The sequence below is a fragment of the Apiospora marii genome (assembly GCF_038362585.1).
Source record: "Apiospora marii strain CBS 49790 chromosome Unknown utg000005l_segment0_segment0, whole genome shotgun sequence".
Classification (NCBI taxonomy): Eukaryota; Fungi; Ascomycota; class Sordariomycetes; order Amphisphaeriales; family Apiosporaceae; genus Apiospora; species Apiospora marii.
In genome coordinates, this window is record NW_027117377.1 from 2,588,344 (window position 1) to 2,614,173 (window position 25,830).

General features: G+C 47.3%; 9 protein-coding genes across 9 annotated transcripts; 4 read left to right on the plus strand and 5 right to left on the minus strand.

The window, feature by feature from the left end:
• Positions 1-419: 419 nt before the first annotated feature.
• On the minus strand, positions 420-1,537 carry PG985_008727 (uncharacterized protein; the record flags this gene model as incomplete). The annotated part of the gene is made up of 2 exons (XM_066828495.1): positions 420-852; positions 900-1,537. 2 exons carry the CDS (start codon positions 1,535-1,537, stop codon positions 420-422), a joined length of 1,071 nt encoding a protein of 356 aa, XP_066683407.1.
• A 262-nt stretch (positions 1,538-1,799) lies between these two features.
• PG985_008728 (uncharacterized protein) lies at positions 1,800-3,559 on the plus strand (the record flags this gene model as incomplete). The annotated part of the gene is made up of 2 exons (XM_066828496.1): positions 1,800-3,453; positions 3,519-3,559. The coding sequence occupies 2 exons, from the start codon at positions 1,800-1,802 to the stop codon at positions 3,557-3,559; spliced, it is 1,695 nt and encodes a 564-aa protein (XP_066683408.1).
• A 2,080-nt stretch (positions 3,560-5,639) lies between these two features.
• Positions 5,640-7,382, plus strand: PG985_008729 (CHAT domain-containing protein; the record flags this gene model as incomplete). Its single annotated transcript, XM_066828497.1, has 1 exon — positions 5,640-7,382. One exon carries the CDS (start codon positions 5,640-5,642, stop codon positions 7,380-7,382), a length of 1,743 nt encoding a protein of 580 aa, XP_066683409.1.
• A 2,099-nt stretch (positions 7,383-9,481) lies between these two features.
• PG985_008730 (uncharacterized protein) lies at positions 9,482-11,679 on the minus strand (the record flags this gene model as incomplete). Its single annotated transcript, XM_066828498.1, has 3 exons — positions 9,482-10,619; positions 10,670-10,803; positions 11,671-11,679. 3 exons carry the CDS (start codon positions 11,677-11,679, stop codon positions 9,482-9,484), a joined length of 1,281 nt encoding a protein of 426 aa, XP_066683410.1.
• A 927-nt stretch (positions 11,680-12,606) lies between these two features.
• Positions 12,607-13,362, minus strand: PG985_008731 (PIF1-like helicase domain-containing protein; the record flags this gene model as incomplete). The annotated part of the gene is made up of 1 exon (XM_066828499.1): positions 12,607-13,362. The coding sequence occupies one exon, from the start codon at positions 13,360-13,362 to the stop codon at positions 12,607-12,609; it is 756 nt and encodes a 251-aa protein (XP_066683411.1).
• Positions 13,363-14,921: 1,559 nt separating this feature from the next.
• PG985_008732 (uncharacterized protein) lies at positions 14,922-15,270 on the minus strand (the record flags this gene model as incomplete). The annotated part of the gene is made up of 2 exons (XM_066828500.1): positions 14,922-15,024; positions 15,080-15,270. 2 exons carry the CDS (start codon positions 15,268-15,270, stop codon positions 14,922-14,924), a joined length of 294 nt encoding a protein of 97 aa, XP_066683412.1.
• Positions 15,271-15,958: 688 nt separating this feature from the next.
• PG985_008733 (kinase-like protein) lies at positions 15,959-17,087 on the plus strand (the record flags this gene model as incomplete). The annotated part of the gene is made up of 4 exons (XM_066828501.1): positions 15,959-16,059; positions 16,118-16,392; positions 16,453-16,676; positions 16,728-17,087. 4 exons carry the CDS (start codon positions 15,959-15,961, stop codon positions 17,085-17,087), a joined length of 960 nt encoding a protein of 319 aa, XP_066683413.1.
• A 6,734-nt stretch (positions 17,088-23,821) lies between these two features.
• Positions 23,822-24,169, minus strand: PG985_008734 (uncharacterized protein; the record flags this gene model as incomplete). The annotated part of the gene is made up of 1 exon (XM_066828502.1): positions 23,822-24,169. The coding sequence occupies one exon, from the start codon at positions 24,167-24,169 to the stop codon at positions 23,822-23,824; it is 348 nt and encodes a 115-aa protein (XP_066683414.1).
• Positions 24,170-24,919: 750 nt separating this feature from the next.
• Positions 24,920-25,740, plus strand: PG985_008735 (uncharacterized protein; the record flags this gene model as incomplete). The annotated part of the gene is made up of 2 exons (XM_066828503.1): positions 24,920-25,500; positions 25,548-25,740. The coding sequence occupies 2 exons, from the start codon at positions 24,920-24,922 to the stop codon at positions 25,738-25,740; spliced, it is 774 nt and encodes a 257-aa protein (XP_066683415.1).
• Between the last annotated feature and the right edge of the window lie 90 nt (positions 25,741-25,830).

Consider the following 25,830-nt stretch of genomic DNA (forward strand, 5'->3'; position numbering starts at 1 on the left):
CTTCATTCCACCGTCCCCCATTTCGGACATGTATTTTCACCTTGAAGGTAGTCACTTACAATCTGTTCCAACACGCACACGCTGGTCAGATAGTAGCAAACACATCGGGGCAGGTTCGAAGTCGCTTATAACCTATTCCAACACATATACGCTGGTTAGTCGGCACTAAATACCTTGGGAGCAGTGTCGTCATTACTTACACCCTATTTTAATACACATACAACGGTGAGTCGCTACTAGACAGCTCGGGGGGGAAGTCCTGTAGTCACTCACGATCTGTCCCAACACATATACGCCGGTTAATGGTCCCATAAACATTCGGGCAGGGTCATGGTCACTTACACACACGCCGGTTAGCTGGTACCACACACGTCGGGGGGGGGGGCGGTACGCTATAGAACAGTGTTGAACAATTTTCCCTAACCGGCACCTGGATTATATGCCTTGTATACCTGGATACCTCCTTCAATGGCTTGTATGATGGTCAATGGTGTCGAGATGAGAAACAAAAAGACAACAACCCAAAACATCCACCATCGCTCATAGTTGCGATCATCATGCCACCATTGGGACAGCGTCCTTGGTGGCGATTCGTCAAAGGCCTGTTTAAGAATAACTAAGCGGTCGTGCCAGTACTTGAACTTCTCGAACTGCCGCGCGTGAGTTCGCAGAGTGCCGCAATGGACGACGTGCTCGTCAATGGCGTCGGTAAGGCCGTATCCGCGCCGCAAGTTCTGGAAGAACTTGACCTTTTTCCTGGGCGATCTGGAGCGTGTGCCAAACTCCGCTTGAGGGAAAAGTAGAGAGATGGTATTGAGCGTCTCCCGCACAAAGTCTTCAGGATACAAATTACTCAATCAAGGTCAGACAGGTCTATTAAAGGAGTAGCATGAACTTACCGATTTTGGTGCTTAAGGAAGGTTACTTGGTGAAATACCTGAAGTGTCGTGTCATCATCCGTAAGCAGGAGATGGTCTGCCAGGTTGCTCGTAAACGAGATCTGGATGCCAGCGACGACCCATAGAGCCCAGGCATCAAAAGTTTTCTGCAAGCGTAATCGGTCAGCTTTCAGTGTTGTCGTTTTCGTGAATTGGCCGGAGATGAAGTCCTTAAGAGTGCCACTGCTCCATCTCAAGTTCTCAAGGGACGACATCTCAGTAGGATTCCGGCCGATAGACACCAGCACACACATCCGAGAGAGTAAATCTAGAGATGTCTGGGCTCGTCTTGCTGCTTCATCTCTGTGGGCTTGAGCAAGTGGTGCTGGAGGAAGTATGGATGATAGGATTTCGGTATGATCTTTGCCTTCCAAAATTCGTCGGATCAAAGGAGCTGCATCGGCATGGCTCCTTATGGTGGTATGACGCGCATTCTCGCTGAGTGCTAAAACGTTCCATTGTTCCCAGCAATATATGATATACGGCAGTGAACCCTGGAATGGCACTGGGCCTGTGGTGCCCCAAATAGTTCGCAGGATTTCCCACAGCTCTCGATAGTCCTCATTATCGTTAACCCATTTGGCGGCAGAATCCGCCATTGCAGAAGGTAGAATAAGATTGAAGAGGTGCTTTTCTGTCCTCAAAATATGTAAAGAGGGAACTTCAAAAGCAATTAAATATTGGGAGCCCTTCAGGCAGGAGCATAGCCTCCAATACCGTTCCGTCCTTTCATTGGCGAGTATTGATTCAGCCTCAAGCGGGGTACGTGATGGCTTGTTCTACCACTTTGCACAATTGCCTCCTTGAATACAGATGGATCAGACAATCACACAAGAAATACACCCAAGTCCGATTCCCAATATGCTGCGTCTTGAAGCGCAGCGAGTGATGAGATCCTTCGCGAAGAGAGTTCGACACAAACAACCTTGCCCTCACGACTGGTTCGGCGAAGAGATTCGCAACGACGACCGACTAAAGAATCGCAAAGCCTGGTTTCCCACTGGGAGCCTTATCGAAGACTTCACGAACTCGGTTCGACCTGACCTGGATCACGCTTTAGAGGGTGCTGGGCTCACTGCGAAAGGCATCTTCCTTAACCTTTACCTTTGTGGTCGAAGTAAAGAAGAAGCCGAAGCGACCATCTTTGTGAGCGGCACGAAGGATCCGCCTCTGAAACAATATGTACGATATGTTCGCGACTACCTGGAGGATAAGAATTTGACACGTGCTTACAATGTTGGTGTCGGTTCATGGCCGCTTGAAGTCAAAGGACCCATCAGCAATGTCACTTCCCCCCGGCAATCATCAAGAGAAAGGAATACAAGGGGAGCGAACTCCTGGCAATCAAACAGCTCCAGCAGCCACGAATTGGAGACCCAGGTCTACTCATCCGACCAACCTCTTCGTGCAGGATCTCGATTATATTTGGCCAAGGCTGGTGACGCCATTCTATCCGGTGGGATCTCTTACAATGGCACGGTCGACCCTGATATGAGTAGAGCAACTGCAGGGCCTTTCCTCGAACTCGATAACCAGCTCTTTTTACTTTCCGTTGGCCATATCGGCGATCAGTCAATGAATCCAGATCAGAGTCATGAAATCTGTGTTGACGATATTTTCGACGCTGCTGAGCTGGATCGTTGGTTGGGGGAAGACAGCAGTCAAGGCTGCGCGGAACACATTGAGAACGGGCACGCGTACTTCGATGTACAAGAGGATGATCATCATAACTCTATCATATCGGGAAATGGTTCGGTTTCAATTTTTGATTCCGCCCTTTCCAAGCCTGCCCTCGACAGTAAGATGGCAGTACAACCAGATGCACCCGCAGTATCGATAGATGGGCGGACGGCCACAATGGATCGAGACGCCATACATCACATACATTCAGTTGGTCCTTTAACCTTTTGGGGATCCAGATTGGATTGGATTTTGATCCGATTTGATGCAGCCACCGACGTGTCTGCCGAACTGTATAAGAACGAGTTAGTCCGAAATGGCAGAACGTTGCGTTTCGACACGATAGCGACCATCCCCAACAAGGATTGCCCAGTTTTGATCTTGTCATCTAGATCTTTGCAAGAGGGGTCTCTTAAGAGCAGTATGACATTGGCATACTATAGTGGAACCTCATCACATAGGTTAGGAATCGTGCGATTGGAGCGCGGTGCCATCCAAGCGGGTGACTCAGGATCCCTCGTTATCGATAGAACGACTGGGGCGATATACGGGCACCTTATTAAAGCTGAGTCCAACGGCGAGACAGCCTATATTGCTCCAATGGAAGATATCGTCGAGGAAATAAAGTTGATGACTGGACATACTTTATCTCTCTCGATCCATACGGATTTGCGGCACGAGATTCTCGACGAGAAGCATCCGAACACGATTTCCAGCATAGCAGATCTCGCAATTACATACCACGACCAAGTGAAGTATGCGGAGGCTGATGAGACGAAGCTGGACGTGCCGCTGATAGAGAAAGATGTCAAAGCCGCAGTCGATAACAGAGAGAGTAATAGATACAACAGGACCGAAGTAATAGCTAATCTCGAAAAATCTATCAACTTAGCACGGCAGGCCGTCGATACGACTCCTCAAAACCATCCCGATCGGGCTAGGTTCTTACACAACCTTAAACTTCAACTTAAGAATAGATATAATAAAATAGGAGCAATAAATAATTTCGAAAAATTAATTAATTTGGCACAACAGGCCGTCGACACAACTCCTAAAAACCATCCTAACCGAGCTAAATAATTAAACAACCTTAAACTCCTACTCGGCAATAAATCCAATAGAACGAGAGCGATAACTAATCTTAATAAAATAATCACGATAGTACGGTAAGCCGTCAATATAATACTTTAAAACCATCCCTACCGGGCTATATATTTAAATAATTTTTAAGTTTTTTTCGGAAATAAATATAATAAAACGGAGGTAATAAAAGATTTTAAGAAAATAATCGAAACGGCGTAACAAATTATTAATACTACGCCTTAAAACCATCCCGACCGGGCTAGACGTTTAACCAACCGAGGACTTCTACTAAAAGACAGGTATAACAGAACCGGAGTAATAAATAATTTCAAGAAAATAATTAAAATAATATAATAAATAATTGATACTACCCTTTAAAAACATCCTAAACTAACCGGACGTCTAATCAACCTTAAAAATCGATTCGAAAATAAATATAATAAAACGGAAATAATAACAAATTTCGAAAAAGCGATTAAAATAACGCAATAAGCCGTCGATATTATATTAATAAATAATATAAACCAGGTTATAATTTTAAACAATTTTGAATGTTTTTTCGGGGAAAGGTATAAAAGGACGAGAGTAATACCAGATTTTGGAAAAACGATCGAGATAACGCAACAAGTCCTTAATATCACCCCTTAAGACTATATAAACCAAACTATATATTTAAATAACCTTAAAATTTAACTTAATAATAGATATAAAAAGACAAAAATAATAACTAATTTCAATAAAACGATCGAAATAACGCAACAAGCTATTAATATTACCCTTTAAAACTATCCCGACCGGCCTAATTATTTAAACAGCTTTAGAATTTAACTTGGGAATATATACTATAGAACAGGAATAATACCGGATCTTAATAAAATAATCAAAACAGCGTAATAAGCCGTCGCTACTACGCCTAAAAACTATCCCCACCGGACTATATATATAAACAGCTTTAGAGTTTTCCTAAAAGCCAGGTATAACAAAACGGGAGCGATAGCGGATTTCGAAAAAACGATTAAGACGGCATAACAAGTCGTCGCTACTACGCTTAAAAACTATATTAACCGGGCTATATATTTAAATAATTTTAAGGCTTTCTTCGGAAATAAATATAATAAAACGGAAATAATAAAAGATTTAAAGAAATTAATCGAAATAACGTAATAAGTTATTAATATCATCCTTTAAAATTATCCTAATCGGGTTGCGTATCTAAATAACCTTAAAAATCGACTCGGGGACAGGTATAATAAAACGGGAGCGATATTAAATTTCGAGAAATCGATTGAGTCGATATAATAGGCCGTCGCTGCCACTCCTAATAACCATTCTTACCGGGCTATATCTCTAACCAGCCTTAAAAATTAACTCGCGATTAAATATAATAGAACAGGAACGGTAATAAATTTTAAAAAAACGATTAAAACGACGTAATAAATCGTCGATATTACCCCTTAAAATTATCCTAATTGGGCTAAATATTTAAATAACTTTAAAATTTTATTTAAAAATAAATATAATAGGATAAAAATTATAACGGATTTCGAAAAAACGATTGAAACGGTATAATAAACCCTTAATGTTATCCCTTAAAACTATTTTAATTAGGTCGCGTATTTAAATAACCTTAGAATTCAATTTTAAGACAGATACAATAGGACAGGAGCGGTAATAAATCTTAAAAAAATAATTAAGACGACGCAATAGGTCGTCGTTACCACCCCCGAAGGCTATCCCGAACAGGCTAAGTATCTAAATAACCTTAAAATTTAACTCGGAGGTATGTACCGTAGGACGAAAAAGATATCGAATCTTAAAAAAACGATCGAGGCGGCGCAACGGGCCGTCGCTGCCACACCTGAAAACCATCCCGACCGGGCTCGACACCTAAATATCCTTAGAACTTAGCTCGGGAAAAGGTACAGCAGGACGGGGGTGATGGCGGATCTGCAGAACTCCTATCAGTCCCACATATCTGCCTTCCACCAGAACACGTCTCCTATATATGAGCGAATCAGTTCTGCCCAGCATCTTTTATCTTCCCCTTTCGTTTTACACGACCAGGAGCATGCTTTACAGCTTGCGTCGGAAGCAATTGAGCTGCTCCCCCAACTTACCCCTCGTGCTTTGCAAAACGCCGACAAGCAGCATCTCCTCGTCCAAGCAGCCGGGCTAGCTTCAGACGCGGCTGCCCTTGCAGTCCTGGCTGGAGAACCTGCCAGCGCCGTCACCTGGCTCGAGGCGGGCCGTGGTGTTCTTGCTAGTGCTCTTCAGGAGATACGGACCGATCTTTCGAGTCTTCACCAGAACCATCCTACACTTGCAACTACTTTTGAGGACTCCCGCCACATCCTAGACGCCCCTACCCGATCTGAACTCAATTTGGCCTATGACACTGCGGATAACTCCCTTCGAAATGATGTCGATCTACGCCGACAGGCTCAAACGCGGTTAGAGGAGGTCATTCAGCAGATCAGAGAACAACCCGGCTACGAATGGTTCCTTCTTCCCCCAGCCGCAGAGGAACTCGTGGTAACGGCCACGCATGGCCCGATCGTGCTAATTAATGTGAGCCGCCACCGGTGTGATGCTTTGATCGTACAAAGCACGGGGATCCAGCACTGCGAGTTACCGAGCCTCACATACCAAGATATTCAGGAGCATCGCAAGTCAGTTTCATTGGCATCCCCTTCTATGCTTGAGTGGCTTTGGGATGCGATTGTCGAGCGTGTTCTCGATACCCTACACCTTATGCAGGGTATGTCTGCCGGACCTTGGCAGCGGTTATGGTGGATCCCAACTGGACCACTCGTCGGCTTTCCCCTCCACGCGGCCGGATACCACACTGCGAGAGACGGGCGGACAACGCTTGACCGGGTAGCCTCGTTATACGCCACCTCGGTGCGGTCGCTTATCCCTCTACGCCAGCAAAAGTCTTCGGAAGCCGCCCGAGGACTCGTTCTTGTTAACATGCAAGACACACCTGGCCAGAGCTACCTTCACCACGCAGCACGGGAGATTCATCAAGTAGAAGAAACATCTCGCTCGCTTTGTTTAACAGTCACGCAGCCGGAAAAGAAGAAAAAAGCCGTGCGGAAAGCGCTACGTGAATGCCAGATCTTCCATTTCGCCGGCCACGGCGGTACGGACGCTAGACATCCGCTGCAAAGCAAACTACTCTTGACAGACTGGAAAGAGGATCCGCTCACGGTAGAGAGCCTCCTCGAGATGGATCTTCAACATCACGCTCCATTTCTCGCTTACCTTTCGGCTTGCGGCTCTGGTGAAGTTCGCGACGCCGGGTCGGTGGATGAAAGCATTCATCTAAGCAGTGCCTGCCAGCTTGCGGGGTTCCGACACGTAATTGGGACGTTATGGAGCGTGGACGATGCGCTGTGCGTGACGATGGCGAGGCTGACGTACGAGTTCCTAGCAGAACAGGGTCTCAGCGATGAGTCTGTAAGCTACGGAGTTCATTCAGCGAGCCGGTATCTGAGGGACGAGTGGGTACGTGAAGTACGAAAGAGCGAAGGCAGCCAGGACGAGGGAGGCAATCAGGGAGATAGAGGCAACCAGGATGAGGAAGGTGGTGGATCAGACTCTCGCCGAGGTGCCAATTTGGTGGGGACGGCTGAGGCGAGCGCCGCGTATTGGGTTCCGTATGTTCACTATGGCGCGTAACCCTCTCAGTGATAGGTATAACAATTTTTGTTTTCATTGTGCCTCATGGACGGTTTGATCTCTTCTTAACTAGACGCTACTTTAAAAACAGCCTCCATACATTTGCAAATCATGTGAATTCGTGCCACCAATGCAGAACCAGTCATTCATCTTCATCTATATAATTAGGCATAACTGCTGCTACGCACTATTAATAGCGATGTGCAGATTTGAGGGAAGCGGCGTGCGCGAGGTATTTCAGGACTTTTGGCTGACTTTCTTCATTTGTTGCCAGGTGTGACATCCCATCGGAGGTTCCTGAGCAGGTAACACGGATCGGGAGCTCAGAAATTGCCCGCCCACTATCGGTGCGCCAGGCGGACACGTCGGGGCACGACACCTTATCTCCCGTCTAGAGCACCCAGAGAACAATAAGTGTATGTTGTCCTGTCACTGTCATGGCCACTGTGCAAAACGTACTCTCGTTACTTCGTAAAGACGCGCCTCCTTTTGATGTGACGCGGAAAGGACTCTGCTGGCGGCGGTACCACAGTATATGTTCTTTAGGAACGAGTAGGCAGTTCGACGCGTTGGCCGTCGTGAGCCTTGCCGCACCTACTGCTCCAACCTTGCGACTAATTCCGTGGAAACGGATTAGGCTGCGAACACGAGACTTTGCCAAGCTAGGCTGCCATGACACACCGTCCCCGACAGCCTGGGCTGAATCTTCCCCCAGAGGCACTCCTGGCGTAGCATGGTTGCGTCGTTGACGTTTTCTGCCGTTCTCGCCTATCACCGTCGCACTAAAGGCAAACACCAGTGCATCACTCATACAAAGACCAACGGTCTGCCGGAAGAGCTTGTCACGGCCCGAGCATGTCGGATTAGAAGGCGATTCATCTCGATCGCAAGACCTAGTGCGGCACAAATCTAGCAGGACGATGTGGGCCTAGAGCGTATGCAACTATGCCGGCGGGTGAATTCATGGAAAATCGTCTAAAACAGATCATGAAGACGAGGCGCGATAGTCGAATTTTGCCTGCCGGGGGTAATGCGGGCATTGAGGCGTTGCCGCAGGCCTACAGCCGACAGCAGAGTCGTGACTTTTATGTTCGGAGGGTGATCGCCTTCCAATTTCGGCGTGTTGGCGGCTTTGTGGCGCTCCCAGTTTGTCTATCCAACCAACACCCGCTCGTCTTCATGCAGCGTCCTCACTAGTTGTCAGTAATTAGTTCATCGCCCGTGCTGTAAGCATGTTCTGGCAAGTCATGTTCGAGTGGCCTATTTCCGCCCTGAGGCTGTCCCACCCTTGTTTTTCCACTTGGAGGCGACATGGTGGGACGTCCAGCTCCTCATTCGGATGCAAGAATTACATCTTGAGGAAAGAGTACGGAGCCTAGTCTTGTCTCAAGAGCAACCGATGTGAGACTGGACCGTAGGTGAGCCATGGGCAGGAGGTGGTGGCTGGGTAAGCCCCTCGCTGCAGGGTGCAAACTTAGATGCAAATGTCTGCGGGGAGGCCTGATCAGGCTGCAGGTTCTCGGGCGAAGTAGAAAAAGCCACGGCATACAGCTGATCTTCCTACGTGTGCAATCACGATAAGGCTGTCGATCCAGAACATTCGGGCTGAACACGCATTTCCTTGCTTATTAAATCTCCTCGGCTGTTTCTCAACGCTGCCGTCCCTGTTGGCCTGCAAGATGGAACACCTCCGCGTCCTGTGGTCACAATGCAGAAAAATGCAACCTGTGCTTTTGAGCGAGGCAAAGCCGGACCATTCCGGCAGGCCCCTTTGACAACCTCACGCAGCTCAGCATCCCTTTCCGGCCTTAAGATCCAGCCCGGATCTGCCTAGCGACTAATTGATTACCCAGAGGTGGAAGCATAGTGGTGGGTGAGCCATGCACAACTCCACTAGTCCAACTCTGATATCCCTCCATGGCCCGTCGGCTTATTTTTTCAGCATCATTGAATTTCCCTTGGCCACGGAGTACCGAGGCTAAGACCGCCATTGTCGTGAGCATTGCCATATTAACATCTCTTGAGGTTTTTTCTTTCGCCTTGAATGCTTTCGCGGCTAGATCGTGTGCTGTATTGTAATTGCCTTCGTGCTATAAATACTACGCCGTATTTGTAAGTAACCGAGCCCATTCGTTCGCTTCTTCTTTGCCAGGAGGCTCTTTGTCATACAAGGATTCGAGGTGTGGTATTAATTGTTGGCACTTCGCCCGGTTTGGAAAGTCGCCTGTAGGGAACTCCTTCGCCATCAGACTGAGAAATTTGCGTGCCCACGCTTCGTCATCGTAACGCGAATATAGCCAAGCTCTCGTGCAAAATTGAACGAGAGCATGAATCGCATATGCTTCGTCGTCGCCAGCTACTGTTACGAAGGAAAAGCTCTGTAACAGATCAATATCATCGTCAAAATCTCCGTCCAAGATGTCTTCCTCGGTTGACAAGGCTGTCTCTTTGTACTTCCGAAGCACCCAATCCGGAATTCCATGAGAGTGAAAAAAGTTCATAATGGACAGCAGATCCGCAGCAAATGGGCTTTCTGCTCGCATGCTTTCAAATGATAAGCGCCAGGTAGTATTCACGGTATTGGATGCGCTACTATCTCGACGGAGATCTCCCCAATCTCGGTCCAGCAGGCTTCCCTTACGCCTCGCACTCCTGCGGAACTCATCGAGGTAGCTGCGAACTGTCGTTCGAGATCGCCGGTTGATGTAGGCAGCAGCCTGAGTGATGGCAAGTGGTATGCAGTCGAGAGCATCTAGCAGGTCAACCATGTCATCATCGTTCGCCGTGGTGTGTAACTTATTCTGAAGTAGTTGAAGCGCCTGGTCTTTCGCCATTGCCTGTACTTGGAGCACATGGCGGGTATCACCTACGATCCTCAGCGCGGCGTCCCTGTTCCTGGAAGTGACCAGAATCGACCCGTTTCGGCTTTGGGGTAGATAGCTCCCGAGCGGTGTTGACGCATCCTGCAATCTCCGCTGGGGAAAGAACACCTCGGCATCGTCGGCGTTATCGAGGATAAGGACCCATCGGCCATTCCCTTCGTCGCATAGCCAGTTATTCACAAGCTGGCAAACATTGGCGTTCGGATTGCTTCGCCCTGGCAAGTTGAGCCTTTCGGCGATGCCCCTGTACGCTTCTTCGACGCGGGGCGCTGTGCTCGCATGTATCCAGAAGACCCATGTCTGTGGCCGGTCATCGCGCACTCGATACGCGTACTCGATAGCAGCTTGTGATTTTCTTTCGAGTGTTAAAACTGCAACTCATCCCAGCAAGAAGGAGGTATGTACCCTACGCCGCCAATACCGACTAGTGCTGCCCGAGTCGCTGACCCGTTACACGTCTTCCTGATCCACGCTAGGATCTCGGGACGATCGACAAAATTCGGGTCCCGGCTGAATGGTACGGTGGAAAAGGGTTCAGACTGTTGTCTTCGGTATCCTTGGCGGAGGTCAGTGGCTATGTCCACGACTGCATAGAATCAATTACCTTCAAGTTCCTTTCGAAGCCGTCTACAAGCATGTTCTTGCCCCTCGCCGTAGATGAGAGGCATATGGATATCGAAGATGCCCAAGAGGCAGTACGCCCGGTCCTCGGCTAGCTTGGTCTCGCGGTGTTGGGACCAAGACATCCGCTCCTTGATGCTAAACTCCGACAGCGTGGTGCCCCGAAGAGCGGCCACTGGGATCTTGGTGATAGTATGCAACTGTCGCTCTAAAGACGTTTTGTCTCCAAGGTATTGCCCATCTACGGAGAAAAACTCCACCGCGCGAGGAGCGATCAGCTCTTGGAGCGTCCAGCCCCGGGTGAACCACCGACTTCGCCGGAAAGCCTCGTCCCACGTAGAGGAGTTGTCGTCGCGTTTCATCGCCACATCTGACAAGTAGACGTAGCATTTCTCGGCATCGCGATACCATCGAAACATGGAATTAATCGATCTGTTCAACTCGACCTCGCTGTCCTGATTGATACAGCAACTGTCGACCCAGAAGTACTGCAGTCCATCCTTTGCAGCCTGCTTCTGGCAGAAGTCGATTTTTCTGTAACCATGCTTGGCGTGCGCGACCTGTTCCCTTATATCGCTCAATCGAACTTCCTGGGCATCGTCTTCCCATGTATGTGACAAGATAGCGTAAGGAGGGATAGTATGATGGAGGTCCTCCGTGAGCGCGAACCTACCGTGATCTTGGACATGCACCGGAATCGAATCAGAGCATCTGCATGAACTTCGTCTTATTCCGGCTTATGCCCTTGCTCGTAACCGTTCGTTGCGTGGCACCTAGAACGAGACCAAGGACATCTACAAGAACCCGAACCAGCGACAACAATAACGAGACTACGACGTTTACTAAAAAACGCTAAAAATCGTACCTCGGATAAAAAATTCCGACGCGAAGAGGAATAACGCCGACGCGAAAAGGAACAACGCCAACGCGAAAAGGAATAGCACCGACGCGAAAAAACCGAGAAACTCGTTAAAAAATTATAACCGTAAACGTTTTCGTAATACTTTAAAGCGTATTATTCGTTAAGTTTTATTATTTAAATAATAATTAATTGTTTATTAATTTATATAAAAAAAACGATTAATTTAATCGATCGGTTATACTTTTAACGAATTATTTTATAATAAAATTTTTTAATAAAATAAAAACGTATATAAAAACAGCTTATTAATAGCCGTTTTTTTTATTTTTAATTTAACTTTTTAATTATTAATTAATTCGTTTATATTACGTTTTTATTTAATTTTATTAATAATAAAGTTAAGCTTTAAAACTTTAAATGTGATACGGTTAAAAATATAATTCGAAAACTATTTATTAAAACTTATTATAATTCTTAATTACGATTTAGTTTTAATTTATAAAAAAATATTTTCTTCGAAAACTATACGAATTTAAACAATAATACCTTTTCTGAGCTTATAAAACGTATCTCTATCCGCGATAAAAATACCGCCGTATAATTAATTATATTAATAAAAACTTATTATAAAGCCCGCGAAAAAAATAACCGAATAAACTAATTTTATATATTTCGAAATAAACACGAATAAAACGCGTTTATCGTCGCTATCGAATATAAGCCGCTATATAAACTTACTCGGAAAAAAATCGTAATCGGCTTTAAATCGAAAATTTAGCCGCAATAAAATATTATTTACTAAACTAGCGAAAGCTTCGAATTTACTACGAAAAGCTTCGCTACTACCGTCGTAACTTAATTATTTTCGTATATAATTAGGCAAGGCGTACAATACGGGTACGTATACATAGGAGAAGTCTTTATCTTCCTGATAGAAGTCCCCGAAGAAGACTACAATGGGGATGCCGTCGAACGGCCTCTGCCCGTCGTCGCGGTACTGCCGGAGCCGGCTGTCCACCGCGGCTAGCGTCAACCCGCCTACCTGGTTGACCTCGTCGATGACGAGCATTACTTTGCTCTTCCACCGCAGTTTCTCCTCCTCCGAGATCCTCCTCGGCGGCCCGCTATCGTTGCCGAACCCGATATTAGCTGCCGAGTGTATGGTGACGCCGCCGATCAGTGCTGCCGCGTTCCCGCTGGCGCCCGTGAGCAGTAGCGTGTGTTGGATACGTTTCAGTCGAAACATATCCCGAAGAGCGTGGAAGACACGCGACTTCCCGGTGCCGCCTTCGCCGCCGACGTATTGCAGGTGCTGCGGGCCCTCCTCTTCTTGAAGCCGTGGCCCGCGCGCATCTAGGAAAGCCGCTGGTAGCAGTACTGCAAGGGACTGTTCGTTGTTCAGTGTCCACCCTCCCATCAGCGCCAGAGCCACGTCCGTATACGTAGTATAAGGGCCGACCTCTAAGCGGATCTGAGGTCCCGATACAACTGATGGTAGGTCCATCCTCTGCGACCCGGAGGCGCTGCCGTACCCTGAATCCTGTATCTGGGGCATACCATCTACACTAGCCCCTTGGATGCCGGTCACGGCATCGGCGTCCTCCTTCTTCTGCATTCTGGTGATGCCCTCGACCTCTTCCCGACTGAACAGGCCTATACCTCGGAGCGGTGAGTCCTGTACCCAGCCTGTACAGTCTCGGCCGTACTGGGAAAAGGAATCACCCTATCGCTTTTCCAGCCCATCCTATCCCTCTTAAAAATTACAAACGACAGGTATTCGTACAGGCATAAATCTGCCAAAACTGGTCCACGGCACCGATATGCTTCCAAGTGCGGCAGCTTCCATCCGTTCTCGTGGAGATAAAGGGCTGTCCTTCTGGTTTTCCGTACCACCGGCCGACAGGATTTTACCTAGGTCAGGCCACTACCTGTGCGCTTCTAACCGCGGGTAAACCACTTGGTTTGTTGAAAAGAGAGTTTCTATGTCGATCGCGATGGTTCGTCGGTTTCGATGCCCGTGTTTTTCGAAATATCGGCAAGATATACGTAGCATTTGGTCGACTGCTGATACCAGCGAAACATCGAATTGATAGCCTCTAAGAGTTCGGATGCGTGGGATCTGTTAATGTAGCAACTATTTACCCAAAAGTATACAATATCATCGTAGGTAGCCTGTATTGCTTAGAACTGGAGCTTCTGGTAGCCTTTCTTATGGAATCTTGTATTTTTCATAACGTCTTTGAACGTAACCTCCTTATCTCCCCAGGTATGCGAAAGTATTACGTATGAGGGGAAATCCTAGAAAACCTCGGTAAGGCTAAAACGGCCCTCTGCTTGTTGTTGTAGAAGTCGTATGGCGATCGAGGAGCTGCCTTGAAGAATCAGATCCGATATTTTGGAAGGTCGCGATCATCTTGGTCCAGAGGCAGGCCTGGGCTAGGTTATCCAAGTAGGCCAGGTAAGCTGGGCTGTGCCCGCTGAATAAGAACATTCCAGCACAAGGCATATTGCAGCCATTGTGGGTCGCGATAAGGCTGACCCAGTCACGGGAATTGCAATGGTGTCTGGGATTGTAGGCAACACTAGTTGCAGAGTGAAAGTCTGTCGTCTCCTAAGTAAGGGCAACCTTAGCCAATAGTTAAACGACTACAAGACAACCTGGACATTCATTGAAATGCCATTTGACCATATGGAAGGGTCATATGCAGCAAATGATATTTCGCAGAAGGCTCTTGGTGGCAGCCCAATTCGTGTGGATAATGGACGCTTTGTCGACGGCTATGGCCGGACCCTCTCGCTGCGGGATCTGAACCTGTCAAGCGCCCGCAAGCTACCCACCAAACCCAATGGGCTCTCACCCCTTATCCGCCTCCTCGTCACCTGGGAGTCCATCGCGCACGCGGGCCCAACCCAGCCACGGACCTTGACAATACATCTAGCTCATGGGGTGGTGAGTGCTGACGTAGGCAGTGGACCACTCGCTACAGCAGCCCACTAGAGACAGGTCGTTAATCCATGGACAGAAACATATCATGCACTTCATGGCGCGATGGCTGCTCGTCTCTCAAGAAACTTGGCTGACGAAAAGGGGAATCCCTCGTAGCCCATTGTAATTGTGTAACTAATAACTTCCCGGCGAATATGATGCACTCTCACAGTCCTGATGCACATCTACTAGGGATACAAATGCTTGGTTGTAATGTCGTTCCCATTGGCATCCTGAAAAACAGTAGTGTAGTGAGGGTAAGAGCCTTTCTTGCTGGGATGCTCGGTCTCACTAAAGTCTATATCAGTATTGCATGCCCGTGTAGCAATACAAAGGAGTAACTCACGTCATGATAGCTGTTTTGGCACCAGCGGGCACTTCGGCATTTTCAACGACTTCGAGGAATCTGGCCTGTATGCCTTCATCGAGAAAGGTACGCTTCCAACAAGCGGTCTTGGTTGCATACTTGACATTGACGGATCGGCCACCGATTACGACCGCCTTGATTAGAGTACTGTTGATCACCTTACTGGACATTTTGGATGTCTGACCACACTTTGTTTGGGCTGAATGCTAGTGAAGTGTAGTTGAGAGTGGTTGATAATTTGTAACACAATTCGAACTTGGTCAATAAAAACCATCGATTGGAAAAGAAAGATTAAATACATCTTAAAATATATGTGATATTAGTGATAAGGAGCCTAATAGGAGATAAGAAAATTGAGGTAAGAAGTGGTGATGAGAAGTGGTGATGAGAAGTGGTGATGAGAAGTGGTGATGAGAAGTGGTGATGAGAAGTGGTGATGAGAAGTGGTGATGAGAAGTGGTGATGAGAAGTGGTGATGAGAAGTGGTGATGAGAAGTGGTGATGAGAAGTGGTGATGAGAAGTGGTGATGAGAAGTGGTGATGAGAAGTGGTGATGAGAAGTGGTGATGAGAAAAGGGCAGGACTTCGGTACATCAGCCTCAAGCCGTATGTTAGCCACGACCGTCTGCTAAGATACCACTCCGGTCAAAAGAAAATCCGAAAACATCTGACGTAATGATGACCCCCGAGCGGACAGCGCGGACATAGATGTAAAATATGAAGCAAACTTACCATGCCTTGCTTTTGGCTAATTACTCAACTCACTTTCTCAGTAGATCCGATTTCCCTCCCTCGATGCCTATCAATTGTTTTACCCGCCAAACATGCATCAGTCGGCTTGCCCATACAAGCAGCAGAATGGCATCCACTATAGTGGGTACATCCGGTCGCGTCTATGTTCCAGGCGAGATGCTTCAGCGTCATCGCGAGGCCAATGAGCTCAGCATCTTCAAAGCCGAGTACGTTTTCACAACCTTATCCATGAGCTTCAACACATTTCTGAACCATCTCACTCAGCTCCGGGAATTCGTCATTCGTCCTCAAGCGCGTACCTAGACCATTCTACGATCAGTCTTTACGCCTCGCAACCGAGTTTGCAGGCTCCCATCGGCTACGAATGCACGTTGATTGCAACCAGGATGAAAGCATTCTGATATATCCATATTTTAAAGGCACCCTGCTTGCCTTGATTCAGGAAGAGCCGGACTTCCCTCCGACAGAACGAAAGAAAATTCTGCGAGGGGTAGGAGAGGCAATACAAGAACTTCACCATAAAAACTGGATTCACATCGGTAAGCAGCAATCCAGCAACCGAAATTTAAGGTTTCCCACTAATCAAATTATCTCGGCAGATGTGAAACCTGATAACATTTTATTGAATTGGACTTGCGACAAGAACGGCAACAAAACAGTCACTGATGTGGTTCTGGGCGATTTTGACATTGCTTTCAAGTTGGAAGGGGGAAAGCCCCTTCAGACCCCATATGCAATAGGGAATGCTATGTGGCGAAGCCCAGAAGGTCAGACTGGAAGGGGTGTGACAAAGGCGTCAGACATGTTCTCGTTCGGGCTAGTAGTAAGTAAACTGTGTTCAAGTTCAAGGATTTACGCTGAGTTTTGTTCACAGTGCATATATACTCTTGGGGGTGGAAGTCTCTTGCTCTTGGAAGATTATCAGGAACTAATAAAACTTGGTATATCGCCAGAGCAAGAAGTCCTGACTCGACACTTTGCTTACTTTGGCCCGATCTCTGACGGGCTTCTTGAGTGTGTCCACGATGAAAAATGGTGTTACGCTTTAAAGGGAGCTTCAGAATTGGCCGAGAAGGCAGTGAAGGACAACTCCAAAATGCGATTTGAGCAATGGGGTGAGGAATTGGGGCTCGAGGCAGTGGATATGATATCTGGATTGACAAATCCAGACCCAACAGCCAGGATAACGATAGACCAGGCTCTAACGCATCCATGGTGGCAGGAGACTACTTGAACACTTGTTGGAGTCGTTTCAGGGACGGAAGCGATGAGAACTCATAACATTATATTCCTAAGTTGGTATCGCCAAAAAAGCCGCTACCCATCAACTCGAGGTATTCTTCATAGCAGAAATCGTTTTCAGGGGTCATCCATCTTCCTTGGTCGTTTTCGGCCAAGTGATAATCGCTTCCGGAGGGTGTAACTAACGACCCAGTAGTGTCAGAATTTAACAGCGTTTCATGGATTGCTGCGAGTGCTGGTACAGTATTGGTTGAATCAGTGAGGTCAATATATGTCGCTTGCCCCTTATCGCTATCTGGAGCTCCTAGAATTCCGAACCCTGAAGATGACAAGTCGAAACCTGTTGGAAAATTAGTAACACTAACGAACCAGGCCAATCGGACAGACAGACCAGCAGCCTCAGTTCCCGAGCCTGATATTTCATCGTTCGAGCTGTCCTCGCAAGACTCTGCGGTAAACGAGATGCCGGCGTCTAATGTGATGGGCTGACCTTGAGGAGCTTGTTTACGTGCTGTACTCAATGCTCTATTCAATGCCATCGTCAAACGCATATTCATCTCTGCTTTTTTACTCTCAAAGAATTCAAGCCGGCACCGGTCCTCTTCGTTAACCAGGCGGCGTTTCTCAAACTTCTTTTTACACGATTTCTGCCAATGCGCAGAAAGCGCTCCTAAGTTCATTTTCGATTTGAGACAGCATGGGCATTGAAGATACTCTTCGTCCGACTCTGGATAATCTGAATCGACATTATTAGCTGTGCCGATTATATTTTATAGCTATCACTTACGGACTAAGAAATGCCGTAGAAGGTTGAACTTAGATGGGTATTGCTTCTTATGCTCACATCGCGGAAATGGGCAGACATAGGTAGCCTCATTCCCGGCTGGTAAACTAATATTTTCATCGTTCGTTCTCGACAGCAGTCGTTTGATTTGGTTTGACGAATCTGAGGGCATTGGTGTCCCTTTTGTTAGATGGGACGAGACGAGATGCTCTACAAGCTTTTTCGCGTCCTCGCAGGATGCGAAGCAGTTAGGGCAATCCCATGTCGACATTTGCGGATATGGATACGTGTAATAGAATTTGAGTGGTTTCTGGGGGTGGGAGAAATTATAAACCAGGTCAGAAATATAATGATTGGGGTAGTTTTCGAATCTGGGCGAAACGACATGGAGATACCTATATCACGACGGTTTCTAATGAGCTGAGCCATCACACCATTTGAACAGCAATCACATTAAATTTAAGCTAAGCACCCCCTTAACGAATCAGCCCCCCAACGGATTAGCCATTTTACACCTAAATCTTCAAATCTTCATTTATTTATAGGTATTATATTAAATCGAATAAAATAGCTAGAAATGTAAATTAAGCTTTTATCTATAGTTCATTAATAAGCTTAATATTATAGAATAAATACTCTTTTTTATTATTGATGGAACCCACTAGGGGGTCCACCGAAGGAAGCTTCCATAGCCACGCTAGCTCTGGAAAAACAGGCGGTCAAAGGAGGCAGTATGAATTGACTCCCCCATTAAAAGGACCCTGTCAGGTCCTAGTGGATAGACCCTCTCCTCCTTCCTTCTTCATCTATTCTTTAATCCACTATTTAACGTCACTCCTCTTCGGTCCCCTTAATTATTTATCAAGAAGGTACTGAGTATTTAATAGATAAATAACTCTTTATATAACTAATATTTTTAAGGTTTATTTTATATATCGTAACGTTTATAATATAATTTATAAAATAACGTAGTCTATAATCTAGTTAATAATATAGTTTAATTAACTATATCGTAAACTACGTTATTTAAAATTCATCAATAGTTATATTAACTTAAAGGAAATATATTAATATTTTTTATAATATAATTTCACAACTTTAAATTAGTTTAATAAATGCTTTTAAAAATCTAGTATTTAAAAAGTCTATAGCTGATCTGTTGGGGGGCTGACTCGAGGGGGGGGGGTGGTGCTTGACTCATGATGTGCTATGTTCGCGTCCTCTTAAGGGGTATTTCCGATTATCCCCAACAGATATTTCATAACAGAACCTAGCCACCTTCCAAAATCACCCCGTTGACTGCTTTACTGACGTTCCACACTTGCTCTTTCGAGTCCAAGGCAGTAAAGCGAGGCTGTCCAGTGGTTCATAAGGGTAGTTGAACGCAGTAGCGTCAGCGCTTATGTCAGGCTTTCGTCGTAGTACGTATATCACTTACTAGTGCGTAACCTTAATAGCCGCTCTCGCTCATGAGTTTCTCTCCATCCATGACACGGTAAACAACGGGCCAGGCCAGCCGCTTCAATTCTAATGCACGTATTCAGTTATTACGCTTCAAATTGAATGCAGACATGACCCCAAGACCGACCTACCCGTAGTTGCCCCAACCCGTACTTTGAGATATGTCGCGATGGCAAGCTGCACCAATGGCCAATGGCCATCACGATATGTCTGAAAGCTGGCATGATTCCGCACAAGCGCGCTTACTACAATCGCTCTCTAGCATATCTTAGACAGTTGGTTCATTTATGGTGCTTGCATGGAAGTCAAAACAGCCTGTAGGGTTGTGCGTGTTTATCTCTCAGTCAGTATGTCATTCTAGCAGAGGTGTGTCGTGCCGGTGTAAAACATTACTTGATACTAGGCGCACACTCACTTATCCATGCCACTCTCGAAACCTAACAAACTCTGTAATTACGACAATATATGGACAATAAGAGGGCGTTCTATCCAGACAGCGACTAGTCTCTGCATCATCGCAGCTAGCTATACTCAGCGTTATTGATGCTTCCGCCTAGACGCTAGGATGACAAGTGCTCCGTCACCAATCTCTCGAAAGTGAAGGTTGCACGGGAGCTCTTTACTGCCCTACTATGACAGGAAACGGACCTATGGACTCTTGTTCCGTTGCACTTCTGCCACTGTAGATCCGTCTATGAACTTGGAAACCCTGTCCAACACCTTCTCTGTTGGGCTCACTCCTGTGTTGCACCAACAAGGATTATATCTAAGCATGAGAGAACTCCATTTATGGTACTTTATTGGCAGAATTGCTGGCAAGTAGTTCGACATGTGCATCCCATCTGGTCGGCCGTTCCGAGGCAGGATCATCGTTCTGCAAATGCTTGGACACCATACAAAAGTTCGAGAGATCACATCCTTGTCGGCGAGGGGGAGCTCGATTTTCAAACCGGCGCGACGAGGTTGTATGAGCACGTCGTTCAAACATTCAGGGTGGTTGGTGGCCATGATCAGAACTCGGCCGTCGTGTGTGGCTACCGTGTAGACATCATCGTTGTATCTAATTACTGCTGCTTACAGAAGGGATACACTCATCAAAGAGCTGACGGCATCCACCCAATGTTAAATGGTCCAGGTTAGATCGGTAGTCACCGGTCCGTATCTAGCAAGCTGCTATTGTCGTAGGTGTACACGATCTTCCTTCCTCTTCTGAAAACCCACGATATTGTCGGCCTCAACGGCTAAGCACTTCCAGATCTCCGTAAGCGTAACAGCGCATCTGAGTTCCCAGAACTGAAAAGAATGGTAGGAACAGATCCACGATACACACTCAACTAGCTGTGATTGTACAACTCGTTCTATTTGTGAAGCACGTGTTATCTCTCGGCCTTCTCCCCGGCCGATACCTCGTATGTCATCGCAAGGAGCAGCAGCGAACTTCTCGAACTCCAAGAAAAGTTCAAAAGCTGTGCCGTCAGGGTTTTCTTCGAGAAACCGGCTTCACCGCACCATCATGGCTCTTGGTATGGGTGTGAGGACTCGAGGAAACCTGAACGTGCCGAGCCCCTTGTCGACAGCCACCAATTGAACAATCTTCTGGGCTGGGGGCCTGCGCGGTGGGCGCTGTTGAGTCGGCCGGTGGACGAGGAACGGGGAACTGTTGTTAGTGGGGCCATTTCCTTTCTGAGGGTTTCGTAGGTCGCTCAAGTCAAGCACCCCCTTGACGCACCACCCCTTCAACGCACCAGCTCAATATTTCTCTATTATTTCACTATTTTATACAACATCAAGGGATACGATTCGCCTGACCAGGCGCTGGCGGTAACACAGATGCCTGCCCCTGGAACGTCGATGGCTACACTCACATTCCCAAGCCAAGGGGATGAAGTTGATATGTCGAAACCATTATATTATCTGAGACATCAAGCCAGGCGTATGAAGAGACCGGGGCCATCCGCTTCAGGTAACCTTCCCGAAAGGGCAAAGCCAAGTGGGTACGGGTCCATGTCACAGTACAGACGCACATGAGAAGTCCTGATCAGTGGCTATTAAAGGATGATAAAAGCAAAACCAGGACTATGGTTTGGAAAGACTGGAGTCGGGATATGAGTCGGGGTGAGGCTTGTTGGATCTACTCCGGGCAGAAGACGTTTTACTACACCTATCAGAAATTGCGTTAGCAACCCCCCCTCCTCCCCTCTTCAAGGCATGTTTTCCTTGCCACTCTCTATAGCCACGAAGGTATGGTGCGCAGTACGAGTTTTATTTTAACGGTGCAATTATGAGCTATGGGGGTCCCGGAGTTTCGGAGAGGCAGGACTTCATCGACTAGTTGAATATGTGTTTCCTCTGCATTTCCTAGATTTGAGAACCAGACGTGCATAACCGTCTTCAAACCGGAGCAAAGCCAACCATCTTCGCTGTGTCTATGTTCCTCTGCTGTGCCACTACTCTTTCGTCGCCCATCAAGATCCTAAACCCTCCGAGGGAGGGAAAGGCTGAATGACATAGCCGTTACGTAGTTGGGGAACTTGCAAACGACAAAATCTTTGAATGTGGTGCCATTGTCAGTGCTGAGCACTTTACCACTTCAGTCATTAGTGTATATCAATGTTCATCCAACATAGCTTACATGCCGCAAACAGCTCATCTATGTGGGGGAGAAACCCCACTAAAGCCTGCGATCTCCATTGGAGAACGGATTAATAGTTTTCCCTGACACGGAACATATCATTGTACATATTTGTTGTGCCACGTCCCACTTTGTTACAGTTCCTATATAGCTACGCGGAGGGAGAGTGCTAACGGCAATGTATTCAATTGTGGTACAAGCGAGTCTGAAAACACGAGTTGCCAGGTCAACCCCTTGGACTCTCGGGTACCGGGTCCCTCACTCTCGACGTATGGATTTAAGAATATGTCCACACCGCTTCTAAAAGAAAAAGACTTAGAAAGCAGTTTCAACGGCGGCCACCTTCCAGCCCGGCAAACCCACAGCTCGTCCGGTAACGTGCAATTCTGGACGTCGGCTCGGGACGGAATCCACCCCGATCTTAGCAGTGGATTTAACAGCGGGGGGCGGGAGGGATTGTTATGGATGTCGCAGTTGTTCGCTCATTTAGGCAGGCGTACATTTGCACGCTTGCTCCACACCTTTGCTTACCCAAGAGCATGGGTCAAATTTAGGCCTTAAACCCATTAATACAGCAACGGATCCAAGATCGGCAGTCTACAATGACCAACAAGGACGTGCCCACCAAGGGCGTATCCAACAACAACATGTTCATAATGAGACTACAGGCCCACAATAACATGCTCATAGTGGCAGCCCCAACGACATGTCTACAATTAGAACCAACAAGGACGTACTACACTAGCATGCCCTTGAACCCCAACAAGGACGTGTCTAACAATAACATGCGCAAGGGCAGCCTACCAACAAGGACATGTCCACAATCAATCATATTCGTACCATGACTTGTCTATAAATGGAATCAACAAGCTGACAACATGCGCTAACGAAAGAGGATGTTCAAAGCGACCAACACTAGTAAACATGGAATGTTCAATCCCATCGCACCAGAGCGATTGAGTCGTAAGGTATCTGTGAGACGGGATTGCCTTTAATTTAAATCAAATCCGGCCCCAGGGTCTAAAATCGGATCTGAGGATCATTCGAGTCTTAATTTGGGGTTTGACCCAAGCCATCTGACTTGCGAACACCGTGACTTTGCATCTCGTGCTTAGAACGAGCTGGATGAATCTGAGAAAGACCAGTCGCTCTCAGTAACACTTGCCGCCACCTTTCATGAGAACAGCTTCTGGTTAGAGCAGTCATCTAAACCACGTGCCCCAAGATCCCTAGAATACCATATCCTATCGCAACCACGCAGGCTCGATGCCCTTGTAGTTTCTGATTGTCTTTAACAGGTGAGCATACCAAAAGCGAGAAGAGGACATTGTTTGTCTTACCTCGCTATCTGCTGGAGTTTGCAGCTGTAAATAGAGTCGCATGTATGCATTCTGCCAATACCGAGAGCTGAAACGGTGCTGCTCTAAAGACGATTCATCGCCGAGGCGCAGGGGTGATGACGGAGAAATTGCTCCGGTATTCCTTACTACTTGTTCGCACAGCCTCACGTAAGCAGAATGCCAAAACCGAGAGCTGGCCCGGTAGTGTTCTAGTAGGGACGACGGGTCATTTTGGACAAGCCGCAACGTGAACGGCCGCTTCCAACGAGGATCAGTGGACGAGGCTTGGGACGAAAGATTCCCTTGCAAGGGAGACGATGGAGGGGTAGGTGGGAGCTGGGAAGTCATGATTGCTTAGGCCAGAGCGAACATTTGCATTTTGAGACCGGCACTCAGCCCGGTTTTATACACCGGGGCCGTGCTTAGCGCCGTCATTTGTGGGTCACACGGAGCCGGACAGAAGCGATCACGAATATGGTTGGTATTATTAGCTGCAGCCCATCTCCTTCCTATCCCTTCAACCCCGCTTCTCTACCTCCAACATAGCCTGTGGTGTTTTCGGACTCTCCGGAAAAGACGGAGTGGCTCTCTGCTTCGGTGTCAGTGTGCTCTGGAGTTTTATGGATTGTGATGCACACCTTTTGCATGTTGCTACCAGTTGCGGCACCCATAGCTTTAATGTGGTTTGAGAGGATCTGAATCTGACCAGCCAGATCATAAACATCCGAGTATGCTTGAGCGTAGGCCTGTTGCCAGTGTTGTGCCACTGCCTGGTAGTGTTTCACTTGAGCATAGAGGAAACCTATTGTCGCGGGTGTTGGAGGGAGATTGCTAGTTATAGTCGGTTGGGCTTCCATGGCGTGATCCTGCATTGGATTGTGCGTTTTTGTTGGGCTTTAGGTTGTATGCGACGAAGTTCGGGCGAGACGCAGCATTATATAGACGCGGGACGGGGCCTTGGGGCCTTTCGCCGAGAATCCCCCGCGGTCGGCCTACGGGGGTAAAAAAGGGATGACCGAGCCGGCTTGCCCTTCCTGCACGGAGATCTGGTGGCTCAGGCTCTCCCCTTGAAGCTCTAGCATACACAAAAGCCGCAATTACGTAATAGATTGCTGCATTCGTGCCTTGGTAAAGAAGTATTGCCGGTATAGAGGCTAGGAGGAGTCCTATTATATGAGAATAGTGAGATTGGTGCCAGGGAAGCCTGAGGGCTACGTGGTGCGGCCATTCCCAGAACAAAACCGCTAGGGCATTCAGGAGGTTTGCGGTTTGGAGAACAGGCACTGGTCTCACGAGGGGGTCCAATGCCTTCGTCGCAAAGTCCCAAAATACCTTGGGCCAGAAGTAGCCGTGCAACGCCGCAGCAAGTTGGTAGCTCGCAGCACTCAGACTGAGCAGCCGCGCAAGAATGTGTAAAGCCATTGCGCCAGCTATCGACGAAAGGAAAGACGATGTGGGTTGACTCGAAGACTTAAACAGGCATACTCTCATTCTAAATCAAGACCTGCATGGTCCTAAAACCCGAATCGAGGCCTTGGTGATGGATTTAAATAATCATTGATGGCCTACCCCTGGATTCTCTCGCTAAGAGGACAGAGCTTTCGATCATGGACAGTCCAACAGACAGAATGGTTTTGGACAGCGAGGATCCAATCGACGAGCTCGCGGATGCCTTGCATGAGCTGCAACTCGACCGCAGCGCTACCGAGTCCCCGAACCGAATCATGTCGCTAGCGCAAACCGTCGTTACAAGTGATACGATTGAGTTCTTCACGATGCACTATGAGGCTGCACTTATTGACTGGATGAACTTGCTAGAAAAAACCAAATTACCAAGCGATATAGATACTTCAGACGCAAGAGTAACGACTATATTCCAAACACTTGATACACTTATCTCCGGTACACAAGGAAAATATATATCGAGACTAGCTCATGTCCAGTTACTTCGTGTTTTTGACAGCCTCGAGGATCTTGTTGCTGCGGACCGCAGCTCCGGCTCTGTTCGGGCAAAGCATGGACTTACGAATCTCAGTATCGCGATCAATTTGTATCAAGATGCCCAGACTACCCGCGCTTCTAGGTGCCGACTGCATGAGAAGCGACGTGCAATCAAGCGATACGCAGTGCTAGCGGGGCCGTCGCCCATTATTCTTTTGCTCTATACCGATATAGCGGATAAAATAGTGTATGTATTGAGCATTCGTTCATTTGCACCGCTAATGAAAAGGAAAGAAAGGACTTCGCCACTATTGACGAGAACGCTTTGCGGCTGCTTGCTTTCTATATTCACCAGAATATGCCTCCAAAGCTTCTTCGCACTTGCATATTCCTCGCTGAAACTGCAGAATGGTCGTTACGATTAGGCCAGCCATATAATCTCTGCGAAATTAGGAACCGTATCGTAGAAATCTGCAGCACCGCGTAGCTTTACCTCTCCTATCCAATGTATCATCTTTTCATCGTCCTCTTCAATCTGTGTACATGTGATTGCCTATGCTCACAAAGTGTTGTGCTA